General features: G+C 32.7%; 1 protein-coding gene across 5 annotated transcripts in view; it reads right to left on the bottom strand.

Moving 5' to 3' along the window:
- The window catches only part of RICTOR (RPTOR independent companion of MTOR complex 2), a 105,118-nt gene that overhangs the window by 36,480 nt on the left and 55,366 nt on the right, over positions 1-13,272 (bottom strand). For all 5 annotated transcript variants that reach the window (XM_037529954.2, XM_037529955.1, XM_054688208.1 and 2 more), the window contains 6 exons: positions 10,814-10,983; positions 6,093-6,160; positions 3,122-3,189; positions 2,051-2,133; positions 691-778; positions 23-113 (listed from right to left, as the gene is read on the bottom strand). In XM_037529954.2, coding sequence (XP_037385851.1) covers positions 23-113; positions 691-778; positions 2,051-2,133; positions 3,122-3,189; positions 6,093-6,160; positions 10,814-10,983 — 568 coding nt within the window. The remainder of the gene's footprint in view (positions 1-22; positions 114-690; positions 779-2,050; positions 2,134-3,121; positions 3,190-6,092; positions 6,161-10,813; positions 10,984-13,272) is intronic.

The following is a 13,272-nucleotide window of genomic DNA, read 5'->3' as shown; positions in this document are numbered from 1 at the left end:
CCATTTCATATCTATATTCTACCTGGATCTGGCACGATGAGGAAGAATAGTTTTTGCTTCAGCTGCTACAAAACCATCTGAAAGCCTCCAACTGTCTTGGAATCGACCTGGGTCTAAAATAGATTAGGTAGTTAGTAGGAAATTAGGTATCACTGAAACACATCAAATTATGTAGAATCTTTAGGTATGTGGGCTATAAAGAATTACCTTTTAATGCTATTTTAAAAATGACTCAAAAAATAAAATTGTGTAAATCTACAAAGATCTAACTTCTTTAGAAAACTTTGGAACTTAGGAGTTATTTGTCCAGTGTATTAAAAGAATTAGATAATCTGACAATTACAGATTAGTTTAATTAAATTGCTGATAACTTTCACAAAATTCAGTTTCAGGGGGATTAGGTACTTAATCTTGTTTCCTTTAGTCTTATCTGTTTTTTAATTGGTTCATCTTTCTATGAATTCCACTGTTTATTTACAAGATTTAGAGTGATGAAGAAAATACTGAAATTTCTTAGTTTTACAAATCTATTTCAAGAATTATTTTTATGTTGATTTCATGCCATGATGACACAATAAGATGATAATATTCAAAATTTCAGTGCTTTTTTTTATGGGATTCTGTCTCCATTATATAAGTCACTTTAAAATTACCACATGTGCATAGATACAAATGCACTTCAATACTTACCTACACTAAGCAATGCTTCTATGAATTCTTCAGTCACAACAGGTAGAGGAAGACGAAATATATCATAAAGCACTTCAAGCAGACCTCGCTGTACAAGCAAATGAATACATTTCATTTTCTATAATAAATCTGTTTATGAGATTTTTTTTAAGATTTATTTATTTATGCATATAAGAACTAGTATGTAGGCCATAGATGAAGGAGGGTGAGAGGATTCAACACAGACAAATGGGGAGCAGAACAGGTGGAGCCACTGAAATACACTGCGGAGGGGAGTAGCAGGCGAGACAGGAAAGGTCTGCTTTGCCATGTGGGTTAGATCTCTGGCAGGGGATGGAACTTCTGCTGCAGTGGCTGCGGATTAATTCATAGTGCTGAGACCTATGAGACCCCTTGAGCCACCAGGGAGGCCCCCTCTGCTCAAATCACACACATATAGGATTTAAACTTTCCCATAAATCTTCAATTATCCCCACTATACACACAAAGAAATAGGTTTAAAAGCCAGAGGTAATTCGCCCAAGATCATGGAGCTATATATATCATAAAACCAGGAGTTAAATCTTAGCCAGACTCCGTAGACCATGTTCTTTTCTAAGGAAGAAGTCAAGTGAATTGACCCAACCATACTTCACTCTTATAGAGCTTTTCATCTTTCATCTCCACTGTCTAAATGCTTTTTAGTTCACATTTAAGCAATGCAGCTCTGGTTAACAGTTTCTCTTTTATTTTTCAGATTTTACTGACTTGTCAATCATTCACATAGCTATAATTTTGAATTTGGTTCATAGAGAGAACCGAGAAAAGGAGAAAATTTTGTTCCTTTGAAAAAAATTAAAACAAGAAAATTTAATGGGAAAAAATAAAAAGCTACTTGAAAGAGGTAATTTTTTGTCCCTCCAACTTCAATTTGTTAAAAATTTAATACAAATGCCTATACACTTAGGAATTTATCAAATAAACACATAAATATTAAAAACACAATTTTCATCAGAAACAACCATAACAGAAATTATAAAAAACATGGGTCATAAGATGCATAAATACTTTATTTTTTCCTAAGTGTATTTCTGCATTGTTTGAACCTTTTACAATGAAAATGCCCTTCTGTACTGCTTGCAGTGTTAATGAATACAGTATAATTTAATATTTTAAATATAATTCTTAATAGAGTCATAGTTCCTAACAATTGTATTTCAAATGATTAATGTTATACTTAGGATTCAACTAATTCATGTAGCTTTTTGATACAGATTAACGATTCATGAGGAAAAAGCATCATCTGATATCTTTCTTTTTAGGATAAATTTCTTTCATTAAAAAATCCAGGTATGAAACAATGGGAATAAAGTTTACCTACCCTTATTTCCATATTTGGTATGCAAAGTACTCCAATTAGAGATTGTATCCCAGAGTTTCCAGGTTTACATAAATTAATAATACCTAAAGTAGACAAGAGGAATCACTAACTTAAGTTTCAAAAACAAAATTTCTACAGTAGTATATCCATAATTACAAAATCTGCAATCTTTGCCCAAGCCATGATAGTATCTGGTTATAAGTGATAGTATATTTCAAAGATTCTCAGTATTTCCACGTTGGTTAGAGATAATCAATAATTTTATCATTTAAATTTCTTTGATATGTTTCATATCCAAAAAAGTTCTTGCATCTGTCTAGTGACTCTGTTTGTTGATAAGCATTTCTCTGGGAGTAAGAATATTGGCTATAGTTAAGACAATGTTGTATTTCCCTTATTTAACAGCTTTTTTTCAACCTAAACTGCAAAACTTTGCTTGGTATTTGTCTTAAAAATTTAATTGCAAAGTTTATTGAACACACAGAAGAGTAAAACCAACAGACTTCACGTAAATTGTGTGGATCAAAATCTTCAGTGACAGTAATGGGTCAAGCAATTTTAAACACATCAATATTATGACAAGGAAAAAATGCAAATTCAATCACCAGCTATCTGAAAATTACACTCACAAAATGCCACAAATAATGACAATTGCAATATTATCTTATTACTGTATTTTTTTATCATTCTATTTTAAATAAAACAACAGTAATTTGTGTGTGTGTATGTATGTGTGTGTGTGAGTGTAGAAGAATTGGGGAGTAGGCCAGGGGTACGGGTAGGATGGGGTGGTGAGAAGATTCAACTGAGTCAGAGTGGGAGCAGAACAGGTGGATTTTTACTGAAATGCACTGCTAAGGGGAGCAGAGGGCAAGACAGGAGAGTTCTGTTGTGCCATATGTGGGTTAGCTCCCGGGCCAGGGATCAAACTCAGGCCATAGAGATGATTGTGCTGAGACTCAACCCCTCAGTCACCAGGGAGCCCCCAATGGCAATAATAATTGAACAAAACAAAACAAAAAAGTCAAGCTTTCCTCACCAAATGTTACAAAGCAACAAAGAATAACTTACCTGCCCATGACCGGAATGTTGCTATGATTCCCATTTTACTAGCTAGAAACCTCGCTTCTCTGTCTTCTCTATAAGGGGAGGGCAGAAAAATAGAAATACAAAATGTTAAAATGAAAAGTGAGTTTTTTCTGCTACTGTAGTAGAACAAGAGCTATCATTAGTTAATGTTTAAATATTTACACAGGAATATAAACATGTTTTAAAAAATCCACTAAGATCAGACCTACCATAAAGGAAATTACCCAATTACATACTGACCCCATTTAAAATCCACAAGGGTTTAAAATAAGCTATAAATTCTGTTTTTTTATTCAGTTCTACATTTCCTGCTCTCTTTCTGAAAACTATTCTTAGATAGCTCATTAACACCTTTAATTGAGCATCAGAGAGAACACCAGCCTGCTTAACAAGCATCTCTAGCAAGGCTACCCATTAGCATAGAAACTTACCACATAAATCTCTTTCTTTCACCACATGCATTTTCTTTATTTCAGAAGTCTTGCCCCAAATTTATTTGAGCATTTATTTCAAACAAGCAAGCTCAACGATCCATATACTCACTGGAATATTTAAATAACTAGTTATGATTAATATCACCAACTAGTTTCTTTAGATAAACTAATTGTTTATCTAATTATTACACTTGTTCCTTTCTATGCAATAGTTAAGAAAAGTAATCAAGGCAATAGAAGTACTTGTATTTGTCAAACATTTTCTATGTGTGGCCTATGTCCAATTTCAATACCTAACAACAATTTGTATTATTTGTGCTACCTCAACCACCCTACCCTTTCAAATACTCATTTTTGTCTGTGCCACCTTTTTTCTTCCCCAATAAAATTTTTAACACTTGTGAAAATACAGAAACTCCTAGAACTGTGAAAGAAATAAAGGATAAAGAGCAATGAACCACCAGTCTATGAAAGAGGAAAAAAACACTAGAGAAAACACACACACACACACCCCCCGACTAAACTCTGTAGCACCAATCAAAGTGAGAATACAACTGAAACTAAAATGGGGAGATGGGATGTGGAAGAAACAAGAATAGGACAACTGTGTGATCCATCTTTGGTACTCATTTTTTTTTTAAGTGTTTTTTAAAAAAATTTTAATTTATTTATTTATAAAAGCACTAGGTACAGTCAGAAGCGTGGGAGGGTGAGAGGATTCACCAGAGACAGAGCAGGGAGCAGAACAGGCAGAAGGACCGAAGTACACTGCTGAGGGGAGCAGCGGGCACGGCAGAAGAAGTCTGTGCGCCATGAGGGACCCTCGCCCGGAGGCCGGGGAACAAACTGGCGCTACAGAGGCTGACGGGCAGCTTCGCGACCCAGCACTCAACCGCTGTGCCACTGGGGAAGCCCTGGTACTCCTTTTTGTAAGAAAGTTAGTACACAAACATATTGATTGCTTGGTAATCCATTCTCTAACCTATTACATATATTTGTAGTATTATAAAAAATCACTCTTTTCCATGTTCCTTGGCCATTAAAATACCCATGTCCAGAAACTGCCCAAACTCAAGCAACTTAATGAAAGTACAAAACCAATAGGAAAGAAAGGATTTTGGTGTAATGTATTTTTTCACCTCCAAATTTAAAAAATATCCAGGATTCATCTCTTACTTGTTCTGGTAATGAAAATTCTAAAGACAGTTTACCATCTCCATCCAAGATCAAATGTCCTAATCCCTGAATCCTGTGAATATGCTATCACTTCCATTTTTGTGATTGTTATTTATGAAGCCCAGTAACCCTTAAGATTCAAAGTATTTGAAGAATTTTTGTTGTGTTTCAAGATGTGGCAAATAGTATGCTAAGGAAGGAGGGAAGCACTAGAAGATGAGAGTAGGCCACAGTGAATAGTCAGCAAGGAAACAGGAAGCTTAGTTGTACTTCAGCAAGGAAATGAATTCTGCCAACAACCTGAATAAGCTTGGAAAAGGATTTTTTACCACAGCCTCCAGATAAGATCTTTGTCAGACTTCTGACCTACTGAACTGTAAGCTAATAAACTGATGCTATTTGTTGTAATTTGTTGTACAGCAACAAAAAAAATGCATGTATAATTCTCCAGTGATAAAGAGAAAGTCCAAGTGTTATAAGAAGCAGGCAAGAAAGGGGCTTAAGAATTCCAATTCATACTTAGCAAGAATAAGGTTTAAGTCTTAAACAAAAGAAACCAATTTTGATTTCTTAGCTCAAGTCATGATCTGTTAGGGTGTAATGTGTATACAATGGCAGACCTGATTAAAGACAGGAAACTACTATTTTTAATTCAGGAAAAAAGTTAAAAACAACAAAAATACCCCCAATATTCCAGAATTTCCCCAAATTTAGTGAGGATTTTAAAAATATATACCATCTATCAAAATTAGTGAGTATATCTACAATCCAATAATCTTACTAGAAAAACACCTCATTGCATATTTACTAGTGGCATGTTATTTGCCAACCTTCACAGTGATTTGATCCTTAAATCAATATAATTATAAAGTTATCCCTAATAACTACTGAACTTTTCAAAAAGACTATGAAAATTATTCTGCCTCATTTCTAGAAAATGATTTTTATTTTACTTCCCTATTAAATTTACTCTCAAAAGTCAACATTGTACTTCTTTCTGCTTACTAAATTTGTTAACACAGCTCTTCACATCACTTCCTATTATTTAATTATTTCAGTCTCTCACTGTAAAATTAACAGAATTTAAAAAATTAAATTAACATCCTAGGTTTCTACTACAGCCTTACATTTTAAGAAAATTCCAAATCTTTAAAATTCCCAAAGCTTCTTTTAACTTTTAAAACAAGTCAGTCATATTATAAGAGAAACGGAACAAGACTACATGAGATGGTAAATTTATTTAAAACTCACACTTCTCTGGCTATATAAACAGTGGGAAAATTTAAAAGTTTAAATGTCAACATGCAACATCTCATAAGTTATTAGAAACAAATGGTACTTACTTGAGCTGTCCTTCTGCTGTATCTGGACTATGTCTGTAGTGAAAATCAGTATAGGGTGCTAAAATTCGCTAATTAAAAAAAAGAGAAAGTAGAAAAAACAACTTATTACATTTAAAAATTAAATATTCTTTCTGTAAAGTTAAAATTAATTCCATCTTATATCTTTAATTGGTAAACTGGGTTAAGAGATGTACTTTTCAAACTCATCACTGAGGAAAATGTTCAAATGATACTAAATTTTTGAACTTTTAAATGTTCATTTGATGAATTTTCTCATATTAAGTATACTCATATAAGCAGAACCAGAAAAAATCAGCACATGTCAAGTCCCTTTATTCCCCCTTTGTAGTCACTACCAATCCCAACATAACTACTAGGTTGAATTATATTCCCTTTGTTACTAGTATAAAGAAATCAGTTATTTTGGTGTATTGTGTGTTCATCAAACTTGCCAAACTCACTCATTTTATAACTTTAGAGACACTGTATCTCATTTATCAATCTTCATCTATTGACTGTGGGCTAGATTTCAATTATAAATATAATTTTAAATGCATGATATATTACCAGTATTGATTTTGACAATCAGTGATTTGCTCACTGTCTCTCTCTCTCTCTCTCACCCATTTCCTGGCATTTTTCCTTCCTTCCTTCCTGTATTTCTTTGTCTTAGATTATCTTAAGGCTGAGTGCAGACTCTCCCTTCAGTCTTTCCTTTCTTCATGTCTGTCTCATTTTTGAAATAATAACATGTATTAATTAATTAATAACATGTTTTTTATGACTCAAGAATCTTAGGAATGATTTGGCTGGGAGTTATGGATCAGGGTTCTTCATAAGATAGCAGTCAAGATATTATTCAGGTTGCAGTCCTTGGAAAACTTAACTGGATTTGGAGAACTAGTTCACCCACAAGGTACTACTAACTGAAAAGTAAGACTCCGTTGCTCCCCATGTGCGCCTCACCTTGGTCTGCTTTACTACTTTACGACATAAAGGCAAGCAATCCAAGAGAGTCGATGTGCCTTTAAATTTCCTTTTTCTTCAGTCTGACAAGTTTAGTCTGACCTTTGCTTTTGAAAGATATTTTCTCTAGGTTGGGTTTGTGATTTTTCTTTCACCACTCTAAAGATTTCATTTTACTGTCTCATGGTTTCCATTATTTATGTTGTGAAGTCAGCAGTCAGATTTGCCCCTCTGAAAGTAAAAGGTTTTATTTTGTTTTGTTTTTTCTCAAGCTGCTTTTTTATTTGTTTCGGCATTCAGTAATCTTATCATGATGTGACCACATGTTGTTTTCTTTGTAGTATCTTATTTGGAGTTTTTCTGAGCTTTGTGAAATGAAGTTTTATCAGTTTCAGAAGCAAAGATTGTGGTAACTGTCTCTGGATAATTTGCTTCTGCACATTTTTACTTTCTAGAATCTACACTTATATACTACAATTATAATTTTATCTCTTGTGTTGTTTTATTTCCTTTTTTTTCCCCCATGCTTTACTCTAGATATCTTTCAGGGTTGTTTTTAGTTTACTGACAATATCTTCTTATACAAGGTGAATTTTCCGCCTCACTGAGTTTAGAACTTCAGGTACTGTATTACTCAGTACTAGGATTTTTATTTGTTTTGCTTAGTATATGCCAATTACCTGGTGAAATTTTCCATTATTTCCTCCATTTTCTTCCTCCTGTTCTCCATTTTCCTAAACAAATTAACCATGATTGTCTTAAGTCTTTTTCCTCTAAACGTAATATCTACATCACCCCGTCGTATGTTTCTACAAAATAGTTTTTTCCTTTTTTTTTCTGTTATTATGGTCATGTGATTTTTGATGATTAGAAATTTTTGATCAAAATGTTGGACACTGTGAATTTTATAAATGGCTCCACCTGATGTTACCAATCATAACCGGAGTTGATGTATTCTGTTCTCTGTCAGGTTGGTTAAGAGAGGTGAAACCCTTACCCTAATCACCAACTGAGTTAAACTGATTATACACTGAATTCTTTTAAGACTGGGCATGCCACTGGTTTTCCTGGTTTTTCCAAAGTACAGTACTCCAGTACTGTCAATAGAGAGCTTAGCACGTATTTTTCTCCTCAGCTATCAGAGATTAGAAATTTTTCTATACTGTTCCTAAGTTTTGAACTTACATTTTTACTTATTCATCCAGAATAGCTTCAGAATTTGAAAAAATGTCAAAAAACAGGGAATCAGCTAAGAAATATGCAGTTTTGTCACTTAAGCACAACACAACTGCCAAAAACTCTTCTGTTTTTTCTAATCCCACCAAAAGCCTATCTGAATTTTTAACTACTAATTATATCCTAACTAGTATGTGGCCGCAGGGGGGAAAAAACTACATATAATCAATTCACTACTTCTTAGACTCCACTGGACTTTTGCTGTGACCCTTCTTCCCAGGAGGCCTTTGCTCTTATGCACTAGAAACTGTAGCACATTCAACTATGTTTTCTTCAAGTTTTGACATTGTTGCTACTTTCTTATTCCAGTAAATATCTGGAGAGGTAAATCAGACTTGGTATGGGGACTTTTCATGTCTCTAGATTTGTTATTCTATACTCATATAGCCACCAAATACTCTGATCTTCTACCTAGGTTTAGGTCATATTCTTGCCTATGCTCAAAATCTGCAAGTGTTTCCAAAGGAATGTGTAGATCTTCAAGACAACTCTTAGTGGCGCAGCGGTTGAGCGCTGGGTTGCAAAGCTGCCCGCAGCCTCTGCAGCGCTGGTTCCATCCCAGGCTGCTCCCTGGCCACGGGAGGAGGGTCCCGCATGGCACGCAGACCTCTCCTGCTGCCCGCTGCTCCCCTCAGCAGTGTACTTCGGTCCTTCTGCCTGCTCTGCTCCCTGCTCTGGCTCTGGTGAATTCTCTCACCCTCCCGCACTTCTGACTATACCCAGTGCTTGTATAAATAAATAAATAAATCTTAAAAAAAAAAAAAGACAACTCTCAAAGAAATCTACCTGATAAAAAATTTCACTCCCTCTGATCTCACTGCTTTCACATCTTTATGTGAAATATATAATTTTTAAAATTATTCTACTTTTCTAGCTTTTCACTATGAACTATCCTACCCTGAGTTTAAAAAACATGTTTTTTTTAACTTAAAATTTAAAAATTACAATTTACAACCATTACAGACTGTATATTCTAATAACATTTTATAAAGTTCTCAATTTTTTCTCTCTGAAGTAAAAATATATCACATATAATAGGAATAGAATCAGAGCACATTAAAAATGGGATGTTTAATAAGAGGAAAATTTGGTAGAGAGTAAAACTGAAAAAGTTTCATTTTATGTAGAAAAGAAAATCAAAGCATCGGTTTAGTATAAAATTGATAAAATATAGCAATAGTTGACACTACAATGAAGATGATGATAATGAAAAACACCCAAAGCAACCGACATATTTTGAGTATTTATTATGTTCCAGGTACTAAATAAAAAATTGTATGTATATTAAAGTTAATACATACAAAGCACCTACAACACTACCTAACTTGTTCTAAGCTTAGAAGTGTTAGCTGCTACTATTAATGCTGCTGTTGTTGTCATCATTAATCAGATAATATTAATTCTTCACAAGAATTTTTTAAGTGAAGTCAGAAGGAAAAAGATAAATATCGGATGGTTTCATTCATATGGGGAACATAGAGAAATGAAACAAAGGATCAGGAAAGAGACAAAACTTGCAAGATGACAGAAGATATGAGACATATAGCAGGGGAGTGGTAGGAAGAAGTGTCAAAAACAGGGAAGGGAAAATCTCCCTAATTTTAGTTTTTCCTCTTGATAAAGATTTAAACACACTGAAAAAGATTTAAAATTTAAAAATGCCAGTTCATTCCAATGAATAATGTATTTTAAATCACTTACCAAGAATATTCTACTTAAATTTGTTAATGATATATAGGTTAATGTTAATTTTTAATCTCAAATATGTCTAATAGCCCTAAAAACATTAGAAATAGAACATTTAAAATAAGTTTCACAAAATGTTTAAAAATAAGTAGACAGTTATTCTTTTACATACTGCATTATTTCATATCCAAATACAAATGAATCTTTGATTTACATTTACTGTGAATGATATCTAAATCAGACACCACCACTAGTAAACTGTAAAAATATAGTGATAATTCTATTTTAGCCTCCACTAAATGCATTATCACAAAGGAGTATATAGTAGCCTCATTATTTTAGACTAACTATAAAAAACACTGAATGAGTAAAAATATTTTACTGTATATATATATATATATATATATATATAGTTGAATATATTCTTCGTTACTAGCACATGTTTCCAAGTTCAGAGAAGTTTAATAAATACTGAATAATTAGTTGGAGCTATTTACACAGGATGTATTGAAGTCCTTCAAAATAAATGGCCTTCTTTAAATAAAAATTAAATATTAATATCTTACGTAACCTTGTGCTCTATTTTGCTTAGTACACTTTTCACAGATAATAAAATATTCTCTGTACATATTCATAGAGTACTCTTGAGAATATTTTCAATTCAGTCCAAACTAAATGAGCTACAAAATATTGCTGGGAATAAGCCAATCTTGGTTAATTTAAGTTTGATTATGAATACTGTGTTGTACCGATTATTTACTTTAAATTTTCAATGTAAAAGGATGTATTTTAAGTCATATTTGAAAATTAGAAAAGAATATGAAAGTTCCTACCTCTAATTCTACATCAGCTCGCACATACTGTCGGGTCTTTGGATGATTAAGGAGGTGCAAAATTGTAGTAATGAGGGCCTCATTTATTCGACTTAATTGGCAATCAATCACATTTTTCAAGATGGTGTTTAGTCCACCTCGAAGGGCCACCACTTCTGGATTCTGAAGTGCTAAAATAAGAAAGAAAAACTTAAAATATTATATTGGGGTAATTAATAAAAATAAACAGAAAACTGGGCTATTTATTTTAACAATTTCCTCTCTGATATAAAAAACTTTCTAGTTACTAACATTTAAAAGGACATGTGGATAAATGTATGTAGTCAGTCACTCAATATACTTCCCCAAACCCAAACTTTTTTAATCTCATATCCTTTGTCCATATTTTATGGCAGTGATTCTTCTTTCCTATCAATCACAAGAAGTTACTTTATATAGTGGGAATATTAGCCATTTATCTGTTTTAAGTCCCTTATTTGATTTGTAATTTAGGTCAGATTTTAAGCTCAGAAACTCTTCATTTACTTCAAAAATCAAACATTTTGTTTACATGTACTCAAAAGCAAGTATGTATGTTTTACACGAGTTCAGATTAACATTTCCATTTTCAATCTATCAAGAAACTGAAACACATTTTTTCATATATTTAATAAATTATACTAGCATACTTTTCATACTGAATTTTATACTTTTGATATATAAAATTTTTCTATATATACAGTCTACAATTATTCTTTTTCACATTTCTATCTCTTGATAACCTGGGTAGTAGTTTCTTCAAATTTATTAGAAGAAAATCTTTCTCTTCACTCCATTTATTATTTTTAAAGTATGTTTTAATCATTGGTTCTTCTTATTCTTCTTGCTAAAACTGAAAATTTGGCATCTTCTACTTTTTCCTAAATTGAGGTAAAATGACCTAGTAAAATACACAGATCTTAATGGTATACAGTTCAAAAAACTTGAATAATGTCTATATCCAGGGAACCAATATCCTTTTTACCATCCAAGAAGTTTCCCTCACATCACTTAGTCCCTTTCTGGTACACTAGTCTCATTTTTACAGGTATATGTAAGTTGTGCCTTCTTGAGAATTAAACAAATTCAAAAGTACTCCCCAAACACATAATTCATGTATTTTTCCTATTATTTTGTTTGTCAAACACAGTTGTTTTTTTTTAACAATACACAAAATAAATATATCAATCTGTATTTTCATGTTTCCACTCTGCTCAATTACGTACTCTGTTTTTGATTCAGTTTTCTAGATAAATCATCCACAATGTCTTTCCAATATGCAAACTTCATTTATTATACTGTCTTACTATACTACAGCTGAAAGTTTTTCAAATGCTAATTAAAAGCTAAAAGGATGTAATATTTGTAAAGATCTACAATTAAAGTGTATTAATTTGAGAGATTCCAGAATGTTAACAAAGTAGTTTCGTAATTATATATGTGTAGAGGTATGTGTATATACATCTGTGTGTATATAAATATATATTTATATGAAATGCTACTTTCATAAATTGGTATTTTCTATATTTTTAATGTTCTTGATCAGATTACATTATAAAAGAATTATCTATTCCTTGAAACAAGTTTTTAAGATAAAATACCTAAAATCGTGTTTTTCATCAAGCACTTCCATGGTTTTTGATCTAACATGTTTTCTAAGTTTTGCTTTAACTAGAAGTTAAAATTTCCTCTGAAGTCCACTCATTTCAATAAGATTTTCAAATATATAAATTGATTTAAAATTCCTATAATATTCTCTTCCTTAGGTCTATATTAGTCTTCTGTTTCTCTGATCTTAACATTTTTCAAAAATTTATGTATTTTTTCCTATTTCTAAGACTTCAATTCACTGTTGTTTTTTCAGCTAATAACCTTGAAAAAGTTTTTCTTCTTTTTCTATTTCTTGGGTTCATTCACTTATTTTCATTACTTATTGCTTAATTATAAAAGCATTTTATGATGAGACGTTAACTGTGGGCATAATTTTTTAGGCATCCCATACATCGACATCATCAAATTTTTATTATTTTCAAAATTTAATTAAACAGGACCTCCCCGGTGGCGCAGCAGTTGAGCGCTGGGTTGCGAAGCTGCCCACAGCCTCTGCAGCGCCGGTTCGATCCCTGGCCACTGGGCAAGGGTCCTACATGGCACGCAGACCTCTCCTGCCGCCCACTGCTCCCCTCAGCAGTACATTTCGTCAGTCTGCCTATACTGAGCCCTACTCTGGCTCTGGTGAATTCTCTCACTCTCCCGCTTCTGACTGTACCCAGTGCTTGCATAAATAAATAAATCTTTAAAAAAAAAAGTTTAATTAAACAAATTTCTGAATTTGTCTCTAAACCAATAGAATTGTAGACCATATTTTAAAATCCTTAGTGACAGTTTGGTTGTTGTTTTGCTTCTTTTTTTAAAAATTCTTTCATTAATTTATTATATCA

This window comes from Talpa occidentalis, unplaced genomic scaffold (genome assembly GCF_014898055.3).
Source record: "Talpa occidentalis isolate TD23 unplaced genomic scaffold, MPIMG_talOcc4v2.1 talOcc4.6, whole genome shotgun sequence".
NCBI lineage: Eukaryota > Metazoa > Chordata > Mammalia > Eulipotyphla > Talpidae > Talpa > Talpa occidentalis.
The sequence above is the reverse complement of the archived record's forward strand: the minus strand, read 5'-3'. Positions and strand labels throughout refer to the sequence as shown.